The following is a 22,403-nucleotide window of genomic DNA, read 5'->3' as shown; positions in this document are numbered from 1 at the left end:
ACTTCCGGGTCCGCGAGCTCTTGAAGGCAGTTAAAAAAAACAAGGGCCGGCGCGTCTGCGCACTAGGCTGGCGAGATGGGGGGCAGGGTAACCGTCAACCCAAGGCCGGCGCGCTTGCGTACTAGGCTGGCGGAGGCCGCCGACGAACTGACAACGGCGAATTTCATTTCTGGTAAGTTTATCATATACGTCCCATCCTTTGATAAGGCCTTCCGATATGTATTTAATTTTAATTCACTCGTGAACATGCCACTATATTTATGCGCAACAAGCAGTCTGTGAGGGAGCTTCCTTTGAGTAAGCAAGGTGTGCCAAGCGCCCCTCATCCTCAGCGAATACACAAAGGTGAATCAGGCCATTCAGCCCAACCAGTTCGTGCCGGCTTGTGCCCTCCACGCCAGCAAATAGTTAATACCCCTTCCAAAACAGTTTTTACAAGTTTAGGGCCTGTTTTAGATATTCTCTTGGCTAAAGTGCTGCTGGTGACTCTCATAAGTGTTCTGAGCGTCTTGTGTTTGTTTAGGCGTGTGTGCCCATGCTGCCCAATATCTAACTAGACATTTCACAACTCAGGATGTAACAATAATACTCCCTTGTGACCTGAACTGCTTACCTACCTTACAAGAGTGACCACACCTCAGAAGTACTTAATTGGCTGTACAGAGCTTTGGGATGTCCTGAGGTCGTGAAAGGCTCTATGGAAATGCAAGTTCGTTCTTTTCTTTCTATTTGTGTCTTTCCCACATGCTCCTAGGACCCCAGCTATTCACAATATATATAAATGATCTAGACGAGGGAACTAGATGTAATATCTCCAAGTTTGCAGACAACACAAAGCTGGGTGGGCGTGTGTGCTGTAAGGAGGATTCCGAGAAACTCCAGTATGATTTGGACAGGTTGGGTGATTGGGTAGAAGCATAGCAGATGCAGTATAATGTGGATAAATGCGAGGTTATCCACTTTGTTGGCAAAAACAGGAAGGCAAATTATTATCTGAACGGCAATAGATTGGGAGAAGAGGAAGTGCAGCAAGACCTGGGTGTCCTTGTGCACCAGTCGCTGAAGGTAAGCATTCAGGTGCAGCAGGCGGTTAAGAAGGCAAATGGTATGTTGGCCTTCGTAGCGAGAGGGTTCGAGTACAGGAACAAGGATGTCTTGCTACAGTTGTACAGGGCCTTGGTGAGACCACATCTTGAGTATTGTGTGCAGTTTTGGTCACCTTATCTGAGGATGTTCTTGCCATGGAGGGAGTGCAGTGAAGATTCACCAGACTGATACCTGGGATGGCAGGAATGACGTATGAGGAGAGATTGGGTCAATTGGGCTTATACTCGCTGGAGTTTAGAAGAATGAGAGGGGATCTCATTGAAACTTACAACATTCTAACGGGACTAGACAGACTAGATGCAGGAAGGATGTTCCCGATGGCCGGGGAGTCCAGAACCAGGGGTCACAGTCTAAGGATAAGGGGTAAGCCATTTAGGACAGAGATGAGGAGGAATTACTTCACCGAGAGTGGTGAACCTGTGGAATTCTCTACCACAGAAGGCAGTGGAGGCCAATTCATTAAATATATTCAAGAAGGAGTTAGATATATTTCTTAAGGCTAAAGGGATATGGGGAGAAGGCAGGGACAGGGTACTGAATTTGGATGATCAGCCATGATCTCATTGAATGGCGGAGCAGACTCGAGGGGCCGCATGGCCTACTCCTGCTCCTATCTTCTATGTTTCTATGCTCTCATGTGCGCGTCTCCAGGGCTATTCTCCTGGATCCCCTTCCTGCACAAGGGTATTAGACCTTTCTCATCAGCCCTCACCCTCAATACTGTCAGATGCCAGCACTCCCAATACCGCCGGTCTCTGCCTCCCATGCTGCACCCCATGACACTCTTTACCAGTCTGTCTTCCGCACTCCCCTCCCACCCCACCTCCCACCAGAGTCCATCTCTCAATGATCAGAAAACTTTAGATGCAACCCCAGTACTCCTTAACTCCAGAACAATCCACATGCTCTGAGCGTGAAACTTCTCTCACCAATGCCCTAGATCCTAGAACCGTCCCCAGTGATCCTCTATCTTTTTTCTGTGGTCTCAAAACCTGAGGCTAGCCTCAAAATGTTGTTAGAACCTGAAAAGCCCTCCCCGGTACTGACAGACCTTGGACCCCTTTTCCAGTGCTCCCAACTCCCAGGGTGACCCCCCAGTGCTGATAAAACAGATAATGCTACTTGGTGTAGCACCCTGTTCATATAAAATCACTGATTCACTGTGAGCAATGCCACAGGGGATCTGCTAGTGTTAAGTAACTTTGTTGCTTTATAGCCTGAGACTTGGTTTGATGTAGAGTATACATTGTTCCATCTCTTGCGCTCTAGGTCACATGGTGACATGCCCTATTCCAGTAAGTCAAAGTGGCAAGCATGAGAGCATAGAAACATAGAAGATAGGAGCAGGAGTAGGCCATTCGGCCCCTCGAGCCTGCTCCGCCATTCTGTGTTCGATCCCTGGGTCTCTCTATATTTACCTAGATATTGGGTGGGAAAAAGCAGATTCTGGTTCATAGTGGATGCGAGGTCCATTTGCAAAAGTGTGTGGTGATGCTGAACCCAAAGAGAATATCTAGCATAAAAATGCAAAAATATAAAAGTTACTTTTTTTTGCTTCAATTTTTCCCCACCCCAATACTTTGTTTCTGTTTAAGTGCCCAGCTCAGCTTTGTCTTTCAAGTGGGAAATTTTAAAAGTAAGCTCCAGCCAGTTGGTTGGGACTGCCATGACCATCCCAGACAGTGGTTCTGCCAGCATGAATAACTGCCGAACAATTTTTACATTCAGTTCCTGTGTACTACAGCACAAAAAGAACAAAAACTGCAAGACAAATTAATTATTAACCTTAATAGGGTGCCAAGAACAAAAGGGAGAAATTAGAGGAAAAGGACATCAAAGCTACCGTGAACAACGATAGGAAATGAGACGGAGGAAGCATCAAGACTGTTGAGAGTGGTGGTGAGAGAGCAGTGGGAGGAGGTTGGTTGAGGAGATGAAAATGCTGCCATCTGCACTTGTAACCTGCTGGTCTGGAGTGAAGGGGATAAATGTGAGGTTATCCACTTTAGTGGCAAAAACAGGATGGCAGATTATTATTTGAATGGCAATAGATTGGGAGAAGGGGAAGTGCAAAGAGACCTGGGTGTTCTTGTGCACCAGTCGCTGAAGGTAAGCATGCAGGTGCAGCAGGCGGTTAAGAAGGCAAATGGTATGTTGGCCTTCGTAGCAAGAGGGTTCGAGTACAGGAACAAGGCTGTCTTGCTACAGTTGTACAGGGCCTTGGTGAGACCGCACCTTGAGTATTGTGTGCAGTTTTGGTCGCCTTACCTGAGGAAGGACGTTCTTGCCATGGAAGGAGTGCAGCGAAGATTCACCAGGCTGATACCTGGGGTGGCAGGAATGACGTATGAGGAGAGATTGTGTCGATTGGGATTATACTCACTGGAGTTTAGAAGATTGAGAGGGGATCTCATCAAAACCTATAAAATTCTGTCAGGCCTGGACAGACTAGATGCAGGAAGGATGTTTATGATGGCCGGGGAGTCCAGAACCAGGGGTCATAGTCTAAGGATAAGGGGTAAGCCATTTAGGACTGAAATGAGGAGGAATTTCTTCACCCAGAGAGTGGTGAACCTGTGGAATTCTCTGCCACAGAGGGCGGTGGAGGCCAGTTCATTAAATATATTTAAAAAAGAGTTGGATATATTTCTTAAGGCTAAAGGGATCAAGGGATATGGGGAGAAGGCAGGGACAGGGTACTGAATTTGGATGATCAGCCATGATCTCATTGAATGGCGGAGCAGGCTCAAAGGGCCGAATGGCCTACTCCTGCTCCTATCTTCTATGTTTCTATGTAAAATGTCCAGGTGCCAAAAGTATTTTCATAGTCTCAAGATTTAATAGTCAATGAAGAAAGGGAGCTGGAAGTCTTATGGAGAAATGAAAAACCAGTACTGTCAGTAGCCAGTCAGCCTCATACACAATACTTTCTGTCCAAGTGCAGCAATGCTAGGCTGTCCCAGTCCACTTTAACCACCTGCAGAAAACCACCCATACAGCACCATTAACTTTCCTGTTTCACATATCAGCCGTTCTGTGGTTTGTCAAAGTGAAGTTGACAGTTGTGTGCTGTTACCTGATCGCCACCAGGAACTGGTTGAGACTGCCCTTAAATAGGATCCTTACAGCCAATAGATAGAGAGCCAATTTCCCTTTCCTTTCCTTTCCCTTCCCCTCCCCTCCCACATGGGCACAAAAGAGGCACTGCGCCTGGATGTAAGTGAGTCGCCTCGTATTTCGGCTTATCATTATGCAGTGGGCATGCCCCAGGTGCACATGTCAGCCTTCAATTGAGTGACTGTCGACTGAGCAAAGGAAGTTCAAATGCTGTTGTAGGCCTTGCTATCTTTCCTCTGGGCTTCCGTGGCTTTGCTTTTATTTTTTGACATTGTGACTCTGCACAACCTCTTTGAGCTTCTTCTGTATTATCATTTGCTACTATGTTTTGGATGTTTGCAGTTAATTTCGGGTAAGCACAAGCAGTAGAAACAGGGCCTCTTGTTTTGATAAGAAGATCCTTGATTTGGTTCTTCAAGAAGTGGAGGAGAGTGTGTAGGGTTTTTAACTCTCTCTTTACTGCTTTAGGGTACCATGGGGTAAGGGTCAACCAAGGATGAAAACCTTTCTAAATAATTGGTTTCATTTACATTAAAATGCAACAGTTTTACAGATAGAGATCTTTACAACCTTAGTGGTACAACTGGAAACTCCAAATGATCAATTTTTCTGCTTTGGGAGACTGAGGGATTCATTCTTCATTAACATCCTTCTTTGTCTCTGCTTCTGGTCTGTCTCTTGAACATACCAAAATGGCTGTTTTATATCACTCATTCTTGCTGATGCAAAACAGTTTGCTAATGTCTATAACAGTTTCTTAGTACAGTATTCCAAATCCTAGATAGGCAGCTGTCTAATCTTTAACCTTGTCCTTATCTCCACTAAAGTGCACCAAGTCTCAAACACAGCAGTTAGTTAGTAAGGCTTGTTCCACTAACCATATAGGCTGGGATTCTACGCTTCTGTGCTCGCTGGCCTGCGATTTTCCACCCATTATAGCGAATAGGAGAAAAATTGCAGGCTGGCGAATAGAGAAGTAGAAAATCTTAGCCATAAGGTGAGAAACTGTGACTGATGGTGTGCAGCAACAGTTGGCTGATCTTCACATGCATCAACAAGGAGGTGACTGAAGACCAAAGAGAAAGGTATAAGCTATGAGAAAGCAGGCTTCCTCCATTAATGGAAAAATTGAGATAATTTGTGCTGCCAGTCTTGTTACATGAGTGGGTCCTAAAGGAAGATGGAAGTAGGTCCAAGGAATTTTGGTAAAAAATCAAGAGCTTAATAGAATCTCAATGACAAAGGTTATACTCTGGGTTGTTTCTGAGCTAAGATGAAAGAATGCACCTGTGGTCTACTCCTGATGTCATATTTTTGTCCAAAAAATAGAATTTGCCAGTCATTGCAATCGAATTGGAATTATTGAATAATTCACATTAAGCTATTTTTAATTGTCGGGAGTAAACTATATTGCCCCAAAGGTGACATTGGCTGACCCCGTGACGTACAAGTGTAGCATGTAGAATCCAGGGCAAAAGACTGAAGAACAAGGCTGCTGACAGTAATAGTCCTGGAGCCAACATCTAGTTAAGTATGAAGTTGTAACACCCACCTTACCTGGAAAAAAGGGTTGAGATTCGTATGTGATCGAGCAAAACATATTTTAAATCCGCGGTACATATCAAAAGACCATTTTCTATAAAGGGGTGCTACGATTTCATTTGTTTCGCCACTTTTCACAAATTGACTTATTGATTATTAGTTGTACAATCCAGTGCGGACCAGACTGCGTTTTACCAAAAAAGTACATTGTCCAATGTCTTTGCCTCGGTTAAAAGCGATGGGGAATGTGGTCACGGACTTAATATTTTTAAATCTATATACTTCAACACAAAAAGGAAGCTCGAAAGTTCTCTTGCAAGTTTAGGTTCAGTAAATACTGCACCGGAAGTGTTTGCGCCTCAAAAGGCTGCAATGGTGAGTCGTGGCCCTCCGATAACTGGGAGGCGGTGCTGCCTCCTTTAGGCTAGCTAATTATCATTACAGTATTGTTTCTTCACCTCTCTGTATTCAGGGTCCCGCCTCCACTTGACGTTATCCATTTGCGGAAACGGACGGATAACAGCAGAAATGGCGATGAACTGCAAAGAGGACGCGTCGCGTCGTAAAGATACAACAGGGGATGACAAAGAAGCTTTAACTTGCCCTGTTTGCTTAGAAATTTATGAAAATCCCATGCGAGTCGAATGTAACCACATGTAAGAAACAATTTTGCTGTGATGTCGTTTATTTTTTTATCACGTCAGAATACGTAGCCAAAGTTTATGGGTTTATTTAAACTCGCCGAATTATATCTGTGTTATTATACGGTATAACTCAAATTACAAAACGTCTGTTTTGTTTAATGAAGATGTTTCAAATAACTGACATTCAGGCGGCCGTCGTGAGTGCGCATAATACTCTCGGTTTCGTTTCTGTGATATACTGGGTTTGCGAAGGATTTGGGGAACTGTAGTGCTTTGCTTCCTACTCTAATTCATAACATCTAATAATATTGCAATTACTAGAATGATAACAGCGCTGCAACCGGATTAAACATTGCAGGTGAAAGTTATAACTATAATTAAGTGCATTGTAGTCTAGACATAAGGAACGAACGTTTTACTGTACTCTTAAAAGGCCTGTACAAATTACTTAATCTGCCTTTTCTCTGGCTGCTTTACCACATGATAAGGGCTCAGTGTGACCCTGAAAGCTCGTGACTATAACACTTCAATTATTAATTGTTATATATTTTACAAGTGTATGGGTGAACTTCCATAATCAAGAAAATTACATTGTCATGTTTCATTTTTCAACAGACACTGCGTGCCCAGAGACTGCTCATTCTCCTTAACTCCTTGTGAGGAGAAGTGCAAGACTGGTCTTGATTGACTCACCCTTGGGTGCTTTTTTCTCCCTTGCAACTCTGCCTTGGGATGTTTTTCTATGTTACAGGTGTTATATGAATGCAAGTTGTTGTTTATTGTTCTTCAACCATTGCATCACAAACAGATCAACCTCAGCCAATGATCACATCAACATGAACCTGATCTTTCTAGGGCAAGTAAATGTTTCTGTGCTGCCATAACATTGTGTCATAACACACATCATCCATTCTCTTAGGCAGTCCCTCGGAACCGAGGATGACTTGCTTCCACGTTAAAAATGAGTTCGCAGGTGACTGATGAGTCCAATGCGGGACCGACAGTCTCTGTCACAGGTGGGGCAGACGGTGGTTGAAGGGGCAGGTGGGTGAGGTGCTTGGGTTGACATGCGCTCCTTACGCTGCCTGCGCTTGGCTTCTGCTTGCTCCCGGCAAAGAGACTCAGTGTTCGGCGCCTTCCCGGATGCTTCTCCTCCACTTTGTGCGGTCTTGGGCCAGGGATTCCCAGGTGTCGATGGGAATGTTACACTTTTTCAAGGAGGCTTTGAGGGTGTCCTTGAAGCGTTTCCTCTGCCCACCTGGGGCTCTCTTGCCGTGCCGGAGCTCCGAGTAGAGCGCTTGTTTTGGGAGTCTCGTATCAGGCATGTGGGCAATGTGACCCATCCATCGGAGCTGATTGAGCGTGGTCAAAGCTTCGATGCTGGGGATGTTGGCCTGAGCAAGAACACTGACGTTGGTGCGCCTATCCTGCCAATGGATTTGCAAGATCTTGCGGCGCGTTCGTGGTACCTCTCCAGTGCTTTGAGGTGCCTGCTGTATATGGTCCATGTCTCTGAGGCATACAGCAGGGCGGGTATCACTGCTGCTCCATAGACCATGAGCTTAGTGCCGGGTTTGAGGTCTTGGTCTTCAAACACTCTCTTCCTTAGGCGACCGAAGGCTGCACTGGCACACAGAAGGCGGTGTTGGACTTCGTCATCGACGTCTGCCCTTGTTGACAGTAGGCTCCCGAGGTATGGAAAGTGGTCCACGTTGTCCAAGGCCTTGTCGTGGGTTTTGATAATCAGGGGGTAGTACTGTGTGGCGGGGGCAGGTTGGTAGAGGACCTTTGTCTTAAGGATGTTTAGTGTAAGGCCCATGCTCTCGTACGCTTCGGTGAAGGTGTTGACAATGGTTTGGAGTTCGACCTCCGAGTGAGCGCAGACGCAAGCGTCGTCTGCATACTGTAATTCGACGACAGAGGATGGGACGACCTTGGATCTGGACTGGAGGCGACGGAGGTTGAACAGTTTCCCATTTGTTCTGTAAATTAGCTCCACTCCAGTGGGGAGCTTACTGAGGGTGAGATGGAGCATTGCAGCAAGGAAGATCGAGAAGCGCGTTGGTGCGATGACACAGCCTTGTTTGACCCCAGTTCGTACGTGAATTGGGTCTGTGGTGGAACCGTTGGCCAGGATCACGGCTTGCATGTCGTCGTGAAGCAGGCGGAGGATGGTGACAAACTTTTGAGGGCAGCCGAATTTGAGGAGGACACTCCATAATCCCTCACGGTTGACAGTGTCGAAGGCCTTTGTGAGATCAAAGAAGGCCATGTACAGCAGTTGGTGCTGTTCCCTGCATTTCTTTTGTAATTGATGTGCGGTGAAGATCATGCCCATTGTGCCCCTTATCGTCCCCTCGCCCCCCTCCCGCCCTCTCGCCCCCCCTCCCGCCTTCTCCCCCGCCCACCACCTCTGTGTTTTTCACCTGTGCACATGCTCTCGCTTGGGTGTGCTGTCTCTCTAACCCCCCCATGCATTCTTGCTGCCTTTCCCAATCTCTCCCCCTTTCTCTTTTTCCTCATTGCTTGCTGGCCATGTTTAATATGCAGTTCTAATTTATGAATAACTCATTATACACAGGGAGACCGCTTGAGTTTTTCCTGGGCAGAGGATATTAAGAGGATACACAATGTTCCACAAAACCATATCTGCACCACACCTTGTATAGGACAACGTTGCCCAAGGCTGCCTTGCTTTTCCAAGGGAACTCTTCTGTGCGTCAGCTAGGTTGTTGGCAACCAGCAGGGACAACTCGTGACAAAGTTCATTAGCAGTTGCAGCCACTATTGTGGAACAGATTTGTGATTTGGGACTCAAGATTGGTATCTCCCTTGTATCTTTCAGTTATGGAACCCATAGTGCAATCCACTGTCCCTTTTTTAAATTGCTGATCTTTTGACTTGAAGATCATTTTGAAGATTTTTGCAACACTAGTATCTTTTTTAACCATATAGTAATTTTAGAATATGAAGCTAGTAAAATATTGATTTTAACCACTATAATTTGTTTTTTCTTTTAGTCACAATGTTAAAGAACTGCTTCTGACCTTGCATCAGCTATTTTAGCTCAATAATTTCTAAACTTGTTTTTCATTAGATTTTGCAGCAATTGCCTGTTCGCGTTACAGAAGCCAAAAAAGCCAATTTGTGCAGTGTGTCGTTCTCCTCTGAAAGGAGCAACTAGAGCTATTGAAATTGAGAGAAAACTAGATGTAACTCCTACAAGCTGCAATGGTTGTGGAACTCAGGTCAGTAGTACCTGCTGAGGTTGGTAAAGGGAAATGTTGGATGATTTGACTCATCTCTAGTTCACTTCACTAACTTCGTATCCAACCTTTTTGAAATGAAGTTTCGATCCAGTATGGCACAGGGCAATTTTCTTCTACTTTGAGCCCAGGGTACGCTTACTTCCCCGGCACAAAGCTGAAACAAAAGGAGCAGAGAGCTCACTTTTCTCAGACCAGAGTATCTGAGAGGGGCTGGGAGCGAAGTCCTGGAGCCAGCAAAAGGTAGGTGTCTTTTTAAGAGGGCCAACTGCCTTCTAGTTGCTATTTTTTGGACAAAACCAGTACATTGGGCGGGCCTATGCCGAAATACAGGTGAGCTTAAGTCCGGTGAAGAACACATAGCTGCACTCTGCCTGATTTGCCCCATGTTATCAATGCTGGAAGCTATCTAAATTGTCAGAGTACTCTGTTTAATGCATACCTCTTTTTATGTTCATTTTGGTAAACTATTGAGAAATATAAATGCCCATGACCAAGATGCCATTCATATACTGTACTATTTTACTATAATGGTAATGAGGTGTATATTGAGGTGCACACTAATGTAAAACAAATAAAGATAATTTTATTTAAGGCATCTGTGCCCTCGATTTTCCAGCCAAACTGCAAATGTTGCCTGAAGGTTTTGGTCACTGATCTGGCATTCAGTTCCATTAGAGCAAGTAACGTACCACTTATCTGTTATGCAAATAGGTCATATGCAGCAGGATGCGTCAGCCTGAGGGTAATATAGGGTTCACATTGTCTCTGACTTGAAGCTGTTGCTGAGAGCATGCAATTTTATTCTGCATTTTGTTTTGCCTTTAACTACTGTAACTTTTTCAAATTGTTTTAATCCAGGTTTATATGAAAAAGTTGCGTTCCCATAATGCAACATGTGCAAAATACCAGGAGTTTATTTCTGAAGGCGTGAAAGCATCCATGAAGGATCAGCATCCCAGCCTTAGGTGACTATATTTAAGTATTATGGGTTCCTCATAATCGTAAGTCACAGCTATTGAACTGCATCCTTTTTTTTTCCAGATATGATCCTTTGGTGGAGACTTAAGCACGTGAAATGCATTGCTTTTTAGACTGTATTTTGTGTTTGCTGTTTGGATGTTGGGCAGATGTTCTTTCATTGGTCGATGGTGCTTGCTATGCCTCTTATAGTTGTAGAGTAGTTATTTAGTTTGAGTCATGGAAGCATTTTAAAGCCTCAACTAAAAGTAAAACAACTATAGACTGGACATCAGTAGCACTGGCTGTTGTCATTGATTCTTTAAAGCACTCCCATCTCTAACATATTTCAAATTCACATTGAATCTAATAAATTTCCCATGGCATTGCTTACAGGTAAGTTTGGGGTATGGAGTATGTCTGTTGTTAAACATTACCTGTACTGAAAGGATGTTGCCACTTTGTTTATATTGAGGTCTTGTTTCTTAAGGGCTACAATAGTCTGATGAGGTGGGACTTGGAACATTCGGGAGCAGGCTTTGAGCCAGTGAAGTTGAGATCAGACTGATTCAACTGTGAATAGAAATTATAGCGCAGAAGGAGGCCATTCAGCTCATTGAATCAATGGTAGCTCTTCTATTAAGCTAGCTACTATAATCCCATTTCCTTGCTAATTCCCAAAAACCTTTTATATTTACTTATACAATTCCATTTCAAATAGTGCTATAGTCTCTGCCTATATTGCCACTTGTGGTAAAGCTGTCCATGTTCTAATAACCCTCTGAGATTTCCGTGTGCATCGTGTCTACACCCCTGTTACATTTATAATTGCCTGTGCCACCTATAGGTGACGCTGTAATAGGGTTTCCCCATTTGGAGCACTCAATTTCATGTTTTTCAATCACTAAAGTCTGTGGGGTAGTTCTTAACTTTGTGTGATAGTGTGAAATGGATGATAGTGAGTTGGCGACCTGTTTTACATCTCTCCCAATTTTTATTTTCATGGACTCACTATCACCCGTTTTGTACTATCGTACAAAGTCTAGATCTACCACTGACTCTGCAATTGCCGATTAAAAAGCTTTGCGTAAGTCTGCATGTTGTTCTAGGCTTTGACCACCGGATGCTGCTGTGGAGCAAAGATGTCTGAGCTTTTTCTTCACTTCTGATGCTTTCTTAATTTATTTTAAAACTGCTCAGGCTGTAAAATTTAAATCATGCTCTTTATTTTAATTCTTTAAAATATTTTCAGGTTTACTTTAGATGTTCCTTTTCCCCAGCTCTTTAGGACAGATGAGGATCCTGCTCTGCCTCTCCTTCCATTCTAAACATGACTGCTGAGCTTTCTGCTCCTCCTCGGCCTCCATTTTTCTATGCAACCGCTGGTTACCTCCACCTTTTGCCTCATTCACTCCTGTCGTGTCCCCCCCCCCCCCCGGCCACTCTGCCTACTGTACCACCACACTGCTCACACTGTCCCCCTTATTGCTTCTCTTGGCTCCAGTACTGCAGTCCTCAGTCACTTTGAACAAATAATTCCTGCCCTCTTACTCCACTTGAGTTTAGGACTCTGCTTATTCTTGACTCCCATGTGCAGTGCCATAGGATGTTTGGCCATGCCCTGAAATGCATACAGGCCATGCGGTCTGCTAGTGGGAATGGTCTAACTAGGGTTGAACTTGTTGGTTTTAGCCTTGGGAGCAAAGACATTGGAATGCATCGACAGTGGGATGAGGAAGTATTATGGTAAGCTTGAAGGCGGAGAGTTTTGTGAATTTTTTTTTAATGTTAATTATATGATTAGTTTTAGAAACATATAGTGGGGTAGTGGACTTAGCATTGTTAATTAATGGCACAGAATAGTTTTTAAATAGAATGTGATTGGATCGAATTAGAGATGACACTACAGAGATGATTCCAGAATCTGGTTGAATGCATAATATGTTCTGGGAATTGATTGATTGAAGTTCAGGAATATGATTATAATGAAAGTGGTTATATGATGTTACTGATGGAAGAAATTCTACAAAACGCATACACAATATTTTTATATAACCATAATACGTGCCTAGCTGATGTTTTCTTTCCAACTTTCATGAAAGACCTGCCTCATGCTGTGGTATGCTTCTGGGCCCCTAACGAACCTAGACTAGTTCGACAAGGTTATTTGACTGACGGTTGGACAGAGGAATTACAGCCCAATCCAGTCTTTTTTTAATTTAACATCCACACGTGTACTTTCTAGCAGGGATCATTCAATAGCAGTTAAGAGTAACGCTGCTGATTATATCCCTCCCTCCCTCTTCTCCCCCACCCACCTAACACCAGCCCATCGCTAATTCAGAGCATAAAGACAATTGTAGCACTCCAGCTGCTGCGCCAGTTAAGATCAACTAATTCTGGACAGACTGTAAATCAAGCCTATGCTCTTCTGCTCCTGAAGGTTTCTTTTGGAAGTGCTTTTCTGTAACTTAACGCAGCTTTCAATTATATAAAGTGCAGAAGAAGATGAACTCCAGAGTGTTACGTTGTGCCTCTCTTTGTTTTTCAGCAGCGTACCCAATCGCTTTACTTTTACCTGTCCATTCTGCAGTGCAAAAAACTTGGACCAAGATGGCCTGGTTGAGCATTGTATTACAAGCCATACAGGAGAATATGGAAGAATGGTAAGATTTTTTAAAAAGCACTTATGTAGAACAGGTCAACTTATATACTTCAATGATATCAGTACTCCCTGTTCCCGAAGGCACCAATTTATTCTAGGATATGGTTTAATTAGCCCTTCATTACAATGCCCAAATCATTCCTTATGTGAGTGTTGGCAAACTATTATTGTGGAGGCATTGCAACTAATCCAGTCCTGTCCTTGCACTCTCTCCAGATGTCACTAACAAGAAAGATAGAAAGACATAGCGCCTTTCACGACCAACGGACGTCTTAAAGCGCTTTACAGCCAATGAAGTACAGTTATAAAGATGGAGCGGCCTAGCCTTTTGTTGTTTGTTTCACCCACTCTTTAGCAAAGGAGCATTGAGGCCAGCTGTAGTGCTCCGAGCACTTCCTCAGCTGAGATCAGCACAGACCAAAGATCAAACATGGGATCATCCTGGTCTTGTGGTACGGTATCATTCCTGGCCACGTATTTGCCCTCTAAGCCATCAGGGTATGATAAACTACAGTTGTAAGTGTTTTTACTTAATAATCAGTTGTGGGTTCCAACTGTAAAAATAAATTAACATTAAAGTAAAATTTTAATAGATGCTTTGACTTCAAAATCTAGGGACAGTTTTTAGGTTTTTTTTGCATATCAAGTTAAAGGAGGTAAACCATTCGATTCACCCTTATTTTGAAATATATTTTATATTAAACACAGAATAAACTGTTTGTGACATGCTCGAGCTTCTAAAAGCTCAAGGTAGCCTCCAAATCTGCAAATTGGATACATCTCATGCCTTCAGCACTTGGCTGAATCCTCACACTCTCTTTGTGCATGCTGTGGAGCAGAGTAAGCTATCCAAGTGAAGTTTGAGTGAATCACAAAATTATTGCCCTGAATTTTCTGACGGGAGGCCGCCCCACCGCCCCCCCCCCCCCCACCCCCGACCCCCATCCCAGTTGCGCCACGTCTCTGCCTCTTCCGGGAGTTTCATCCGTCAGCCATTCATAATGCAAATGCCTGGCAGGAGGTGGAGCCGGGACGGGCAGTCCTTAAGCTAGAGGTTCCCATTCCTGAGCTTCAGTCAAGACCCAGTGTTAAAATGGCAGTCGCTATGCTGAATGACTGGAGACGTACCGGGCTCCACAAGGGCGTATGTGGCCCTCCCCGTTTGGGCCCAGGCTAGGTAAGCAGCCTGTGCCCTCAAAGAATGTAGTATATATTAAACTGAACAGATTGACCACCCACCCCCCCCCCCCCCCCCCACCCACCCACCTTGCTTAGGGGAACGTTGCTGGGGTTGGAGTGGCTGGGGCCCCAGTAACATAACAAAACCAGAATTTTCATGGGCATGGGATAGACAGGCGGCAGAGATTCGTCTCACTTGTGACAATTTTAATGTGGTGCCTTCCCACTGACCCTACAAACTCCGGTTGGGCATAACCATCAGGTTAACATGAGGAATTTTGAGGCCTCTTTCTTGAGGGGGTGTGGGTGAGAGAGAGTTCTTCAATATTTGTTGGCAGTGTGGGGAAAAATGTCCTTGCTAATATTCCAGTAGGGTATTGTCTCCATATATGTCACTTCTAATTTGGTAGTAGATTGCTAGAATTTACTATCTTCAGTGTATTAGAACGGAATTTGCTTTTGCACTAAGTGCACACTTTTGTTGTGAATCATTTGAAGGATGACGGGATGAATTAATATTTGTTTAAATACTGTTCAAATTAGTTTTATGCAGCTCATGTCTCCTTAGAGTTTTCAAATTACCTTTGCATTCCATTTGTTTCTTACCAGGTTTGCCCAATTTGTTCCTCCATGCCATGGGGTGACCCAAACTTCAAAAGTGCAGACTTGATACAACATTTGAAAATTCGTCATAAATTTTCATACGATACTTTTGTGGTATGTACTTTTCAGTTTCAGGAAACTTAAGTGTAAACAAAAAAATCCCACTTGCACTGGGATCCTGCCTGCGAGAACTTCAGTCTCTAACCCAAGTGTACTGTCTAGGACGGGGAGGTTCCTTCATGATTGTTTGAATGGTACTCGTGCCACTAAGGGCGCAGCTAGGAAACCCATCGTGCTGAAAAGGCTGTAACGTCCAACCGAAGACTGGCATGGCTGGGAGGAAGGATGGGGAATGTTGGTTCCTTCCCTCCCCTGAAAGATTGGAGGTGCTCCCAATGCCCTCTTTGCATGGAAGTTGCCTAACAATCTGCTCCTGATAAACTGGACTCTTCTTCGGGAGGTCCAGACCACCAAGGGGCCCCACATCTGCTAGGGGTGCTGGTCAACAATGCTCCACTCTGAAGCCGGAGATACATGAATTCCCAGAAAGGCATTTTTCCTGAATGAACAGCTTTGTTTGGAGCAGGTGGAGGGTGGTAGGTTCAAGGCCCACTCCAGAAACTTGAGCACAAAATCTACGCTGACGCTTCTTTGCAGTTGTGAGGGAGTGCTGCACTGTCAGAAGTGCCGTCTTTCAGCTGAAACGATAAACTGAGATCCCGTCTGCCCTCTCGGGTGGATGTAAAAGATCCCATGGCACTATTTGAAGAAGAGCTGGGGAGTTCTGGTATTCTGGCCAACATTTATCTTTCAACCAACACCACTAAAACTGATGATTTGGTTATCTTGTTACTATGTGCAAATTGGCTGCTGCATTCCCTACATTACTACTGTGACTACAATTCAAAAGTACTTCATTGGATGTATAGAACGTTGGGACATCCTGAGATCATGAAAGGCGCTGTATAAATGCAAGCTTGTTCATTTGTTTGGTCTTTAATTTGAGGCTCTCTAAATTGTCACTGCTTGTCCGACATCCAGTACTGGATGAGCAGAAATATCCTCGAACTTAATATTGGGAAGACCAAAGCCATTGTCTTCGGTCCCTCCACAAACTCCGTTCCCTAGCCACTGACTCCACCCCTCTTCCTGGCGACAGTCAGAGGCTGAACCAGACTGTTCGTAACCTGGGTGTTACGTTTTACCCCTAGATGAGCTTCAGGCCACACATCTGCGCCATCACTATGACCGCCTATTTCCATCTCTGTAACATCACCTGACTCCGCCCCTGCCTCAGCTCATCTGATGCTGAAACCCTCACCCATGCCTTTGTTATCTCTAGACTTGACTTCCAACGCACTCCTGGCCGGCCTTCCGCTTTCTACCCTCCGTAAACTTGAGGTCATCCAAACCTCTGCTGCCTGTGTCCTAACTCACACCAAGTCCTGTTCATCCTAAACCCCTGTGCTCACTGATCTACATTGGCTCCCAGTTAAGCAACGCCTTGATTTTTTTTTTTTAATTCTCATCCTTGTTTTCAAATCCCTCCATGGCCTCGCCCTTCCCTATCTCTGTAACCTCCTCCAGCCCTACAACCCTTCGAGATCTCTTCGCTCCTCCAATTCTGGTCTATTCAGCATCCCCAATTTTAATCGCTCCACCATTGGTGGCCATGCTTTCAGCTGGCAAGGCCCTAAGCTCTGGAATTCCCTCCCTAAACCTCTCCGCCTCTCTACCTCTCTTTCCTCCTTTAAGAGGCTCCTTAAAACCTCCCTTGTCATCTGCCCTAATATCTCCTTATGTCACATTTTGTTTGATAACCCTCCTGTGAAGCGCCTTGGGATGTTTTACTACATTAAAGGTGCTATATAAATACAAGTTGTTGTTTGGTTTTGAGGCCCACTTTGGATAAACTTCATCGTGTCAGTCACATGAGAAGCTGGATCTGGGCTTGTAGTACATAAGAACATAAGAAACAGGAGCAGGAGTAGGCCATACGGCCCCTCGAGCCTGCTCTTCCAACAAATCTCCAAAACTGAAACCCTCAACTACAGCTGTGCGATTTGTACATCTCGACTACAATCTCTACTATCGAGTTACTTTGCAAATGATTATACATAAATATGCACTTTTTATTTTACAGGATTATAGTGTGGATGAGGATGAAATGCTGCAGGAAGCCATTGAACTTTCTCTGCAGGACAGAAGTATGAGATTCTAGGTTAAGTACCAGCTTTTCTGGCAAACAGCAACACCTGAAGCTCCATTCTATGATTACTGCTACTGTAGCAGTTTTATATGTGTATAAATCTATCTTGTGCACTTTTGATGATTCTTTAGTTATAACACTTGTAATGGTGATGAAAGAAAAAGAGAGAGAGAGTTGTACTTGTACTATCATAAGTCTACCATCATCATCAATATGGTCCTCTAGGATGCAATTGGGTTATATAAGTATAGGGCATACTAAAAATCATATGGAGGTTGCATTTTATCAAATAGGATATCCTCTGTCTGAGGATTATAATAGCACTTTAATCATGATGTTTAGAAATGGATATATTTGCTTTTTGATTAAAGTCCAGTTATACTGCCATGTAATGTCATTTGTGTTTACAGTTAGCTATTTCGAGCTTTTGGAAAGACTAATAAAATATTAATTGGATTTCACGTACATTGTGATTTGGTCAATACTTTTTCATTCTTACTGTTTACATGTTTAAAAGCTGCATGTTCCCATGATTTCATGGCAATCTCAACCTCTTAATAGTAACAAACTCTAAACTAGTGTGTTTATCTTGTACGAAGCACTACCATAGAAAACAAACTGTCACAAGTACCGGTTCTTGTCCATTATTACCCAAAACAGCATTTATCTCAATATTTGTAACACCATTTTCAGAATGTCTGGTATAGATAGTAGAGCTGTCAACATTGGGCAATGATAAGAGTAAAATTTATGACCAGTGAGAGTAACACGCATTGTAAACCCATTTAAGCTAATGAAACTATGTATACTTTATAGGGTGTTATACATCCAAATAAACAAAATGAGTTACTCCCTCCAAAAGAGTAACATTTGGCAGGTCTAAAGAGGTAGTTTCATTGTGCTCTAAAGACTGCTAAAAATCTAGCTAGGCTTCGCAAAAAATTCATGAGTTTGATGTAGAAGCAGTTACAAGAAAGTAATATGCCTGTGTCATCTCTTCTGCTTGTATACAGAAATATTAATATAATAAACAGAGAGATTACTTGCCTTTAGGGTTGCCAACTCTAGTTGGATGTATTCCAGGAGGTTACCTCATATGACCTGCCTCCAAACACCCCACCTCCACGCTCCCGCTATTGATCGTCTGACACACCCACCTTCGCAGTGCACCACCTTCCCATGCCTGTTGGAAAGCAAACAGACTCTTGGTTACCCAATTGGATGATTCTTGACTCTCAGTAAAAACAGCCTTTATTCCCATCTCCAATATTTTTTATAACTAATAATAAACAAAAGTGTTCAAAGAAATAGAAAGCAAACACTTTTAGTGCCCTTTTGATTTTTCTCCTGGGTTGCTTGCAGCAGTGTCCAGGAGATTAATCTTTAATTCCTGGAGATTCCAGGGTAATCCTATTGGTTGGCAACCCTACTCACCTTTCATAGACTTTGCCTTCAAAGAGGCATCCTCTAAACACTGGTGGAGTGAGCCCATGACCTAAACTATCACTAAACAAACCGATTTATGTTAATGTGACTGTAGAAAGAACTTAACTGATTTTCTTGGACTGCAAAACAAAAAATCTTAAATTCTTTTTCGCACAGTTGAAAAACCTGTCCACATGATTTAATGGCCATCTGTAACATATCCTCTGTTTCTTCGTGGTAGTTGTGATTTATTTATAACTCTTAAAAGTTTGTCTCTGCTACAGATAGCTACTCAGACTCAGTGGTGTCAGCCACTCCCTTAATTGGTCTGTTTCTTGTGGAAGTTGACTCCTGCTCTATACTTATTAGTACAGTAGTGGGATCCGGGTGTGTTGTGGACAGGATCTCCGTGCCCGCACACGTGTACTCCAATCTCTCCAATGGCAGACTTAGTTAACACTAGGCGAGACGAGGTTTGGTTTGGTTCGTAAGCTGCTTTATTCCACAGTAGGCAAAACATATACGGCACTGAATTATAATGAGAGACACTTGGTACAATCAGTACAACTTCTGTTTGCATGCTATTACCAAAATAAAGAACACTCAAGCACTTGCCAACTTTGGCAGGTCATCTTACTCAATAATATAAAAGATAAATCTCTCTGCATCCTATCCTCTAACCAGCTTTACTTCTTTTCTTCCCAAATAGCTGTAAATTTTGCTACTTAAATAATAAAATGAACTCATAAGGGCAGAATGTATGATTTGAAAATGGTGACTAAATTACATCTGTGCACTCTGGTACAGTTATTCCCGATCTTCTAACCCTGCTTCACCTGAAGACTACACTTGATCTTGCAATGCCACAGGAGATTGATTAGTCTAAATAATATTTCTGTGTTGTAAATGTAATCCATGTAGTGTGTGGGCTCTGTTGTATAAGTCGGATGGTGCGCTATTAACAATCCCCTGTTTGCGCGTTGACAGGCTATATATTTCCAGGGTAGGCATAATTAGAATGTTGTGGGCGGTGTGGATATTGGGCTGGATCTTGCGGTAGAAATAGCTGTGAGGCTAACAGCGCTCATTTATGTGGAAATCGGACAGCAACTTCCAGCATCTCGCGGGAATCATGAAGTTGCTGTCTGAGTTGCCCTGCTCCTCCAAAAGCTCTGCGATAATGGTATCTCCCTGAGATACCATTCAAATACGTTGAATGGCGTGACGTTGCTGTACTTTTCCTGATATATACGAACTAAACTCGCCAGAAAAGTTAGGGCTTGTCCATTCCAGTGCAAGTACATTTTTAATGGCGTGATAGTGCAAGTACATTTTTAATGGCGTGATAAGCAATGTTCCCTCTTTTTTCATGCACGATCCCTTTGAATTTGCTGCACAGCCGTGCATGCGTGGTATCTTTTCTGACGCCCACAGCTGACGAGCGGTCTGCGCAGGACCTCCCAATTGATGCGCGGTCTTGCGCCCGTGCATCTTCGGGGGAACATTGGTAATAAGTCTTAATTACTGCCAAACAACCTCTCTGGCACTAAAAATTAACTCTTACAAGTGTGGATTCTCATTCCTTCAGATTTTAATGTTGGAGATTCTAAAAAAAAAAAAAAATTTTTAATGTACATTTTATTTTACTTTTTCTTTGTCTCTTTTATCTCCCTCTCAATCCAAATCTTTCCTTCTATTCCTCTTTCTATACCTGATTTGACATGGCATTAACTGTTCTAACTTACACTTCCTGGTTAGACTCTGCACTGCTCATTAAGGATTCTTCAATCTGATTGGTTAAGGAGATACACAGATGTTTGCCCTGTTCACGGGTCCCAGATGCTCTGTAGTGGGCACTGCACTTTTTCGATAGTTGACTGATGGGAACTTCCAGTGCAAAAACCCATAGAGAGTCTTGTGGACAAGTGCGAGTGTAATGAACAGCTAGTGCTGTTCATTCACTGCTGACCACAAAATCTGGCCCATTGTCTCATTGGCAGCTTGCTGTTAATGGACAGGAAACCATGTGCTGTTTAAAGGGGCCTATCTATTTTAGTCAGCAAAAGGGGTTAGTGCAACATCGTACAGTCATGTCCACTAGTACTCATTCCAGCAACTGGCCACCCTGATTTACGGATGGGGCAGTAGGAATATTATTGCAACAAATGAAGTGGAGACAGAAGGACCTCTTTCTTACAAATCATCTTCAAGTGGGGAGACAAGTGGCTCAAGGCACTTAGCAGGAGATTGCAACACCTCTTCATGCCAATTGCATTATTCATCAGACCTGGAGGGAGTTCCACAAAAAGTTCAGTGACCTTGAGATGTGCCAAGGTAGGAGGGCCCTACCATAACCTTATATTATTGATATGCATTAAGTATGCATGACATGTCCGGTTACTCCCCACCCACATAGTCTTTATACAGAACGGTACAGTTCATCCTTCCCTTGTTCCCCCAACAACTTTTTCTACTGTACTGCATGTTCCTGGAATAATATCCTCTATGGGCTGCATGGTAATTCCTGGGTATCACTATCCTAATTTCATTTTTTCAAAACTTTCTACTGTTTGCAGGAAGAGGCTGCGTAATACCAGAGGGAGAGAACTTCCCATTTCTATTCTCTTTCTTCCTGAGAAAGAGACTATTGAAGAAATGGGTGGGAAAGTAGCAAACTTCCGTTTTTTTCTCATCGTATTTTTTATAGATTCACTCACTCACTGGAACCAAACCACATGCTAAAGCACATGTCAGTCACTGAGCAGAAAGCTACATTTCAAGAGTTGTCATGAAGACAGAATTGTAACACTTGTTCCTCTTTCTCCAGGTGTGACGTATAAAGTTGAGTCAGGATCCAGGGAAATGGAGGAAGCCAACACTGCACAGCATGCACTGTCTATCACTCACCTGCAAATAAAAGTGGAGGTATATCGAAATACAGCTTTTGAGAGTAAGGTTGAGGAGAGGGCCCTAGTTGAGAGACAGAGAGGGAGGTGGTGTCTGAGGAAGAGTAGAAACTAACTTGCTGGAGAGCTAGAGGGGTTGATTTTCAGTGTGCCGTGAGGCGGGCTTTTAGGCGTGTGGGGGCAAAAATCCTGAATTCGGGGGTCCCGACACCATCCCACCCAAAACCCGCCTCCACGTAAGTTTCAAAGGAGGCGGGTACCCGCCCCGCACTGGGGCCCGCCTACCCGAGGCGGGAAGGGATTAGTGCCAATTAACTGCCTGTTAACAGGTAGTTAACAGGCAGTTTTTAGCCTAATCCCTATTTTGAGGGGTGTCATGTGGGATTCCCGACGGCTCCAAACCACGCCAGGTTAGAGCAGGTGGGCCGTCGGGTTGAAGGACTTGGAGGGGTCGCGATGTCGGTGTTCAGGTGAGTGATGGGTGCATAAGTGCAAAGGTAAGTGTGTTTGGTGTGTCTAAAGTGTGTAAAGAAGTTTAAATTACCTGTACTTACCTTAACAGCCTTTCTTCCTCTAGGTTTCGGGAGTCCATCACTCAGCCAGCACTGAAAGCAAAATGGCTGCGAGCTGTCAAAAGTGACAGCCTTCAGCTTTCATTGCCGGTGAGAGTTCCAACTGAGTCTGTGTAGAAGGACTCAGGTTAGAAGTCAGACTGTCAGTGTTTGACAGCTTCAAACAGCTGTGAAACACTGATATTTCATCTGTCAAGACCACTTGACA

General features: G+C 43.8%; 1 protein-coding gene across 1 annotated transcript; it reads left to right on the top strand.

Annotated features, from left to right (window-relative positions):
- The first annotated feature begins 6 nt into the window (after nt 1–6).
- LOC147108630 (E3 ubiquitin-protein ligase RNF114-like) lies at nt 7–17,753 on the top strand. The gene is made up of 7 exons (XM_086005330.1): nt 7–172; nt 6,239–6,422; nt 9,508–9,658; nt 10,538–10,644; nt 13,188–13,302; nt 15,090–15,197; nt 17,227–17,753. Exons 1-7 carry the CDS (start codon nt 76–78, stop codon nt 17,302–17,304), a joined length of 840 nt encoding a protein of 279 aa, XP_085861456.1. The 5' UTR covers nt 7–75; the 3' UTR covers nt 17,305–17,753.
- Nucleotides 17,754–22,403: the final 4,650 nt, after the last annotated feature.

The sequence above is a fragment of the Somniosus microcephalus genome, chromosome 13, assembly GCF_052327205.1.
Source record: "Somniosus microcephalus isolate GS21.2 chromosome 13, FLI_Smic_1.0, whole genome shotgun sequence".
In the NCBI taxonomy this organism is placed as follows: Eukaryota; Metazoa; Chordata; class Chondrichthyes; order Squaliformes; family Somniosidae; genus Somniosus; species Somniosus microcephalus.
This window is presented reverse-complemented; position numbering and strand designations above follow the sequence as displayed.

Coding starts and splice junctions, on each gene's coding strand:
- LOC147108630 (XM_086005330.1), top strand. CDS start 76: ATGGGGGGCAGGGTAACCGTCAACCCAAGGCCGGCGCGCTTGCGTACT. Junction 10,645..13,187: donor GATCAGCATCCCAGCCTTAG/GTGACTATATTT, acceptor TTTGTTTTTCAG/CAGCGTACCCAATCGCTTTA. Junction 13,303..15,089: donor CAGGAGAATATGGAAGAATG/GTAAGATTTTTT, acceptor GTTTCTTACCAG/GTTTGCCCAATTTGTTCCTC.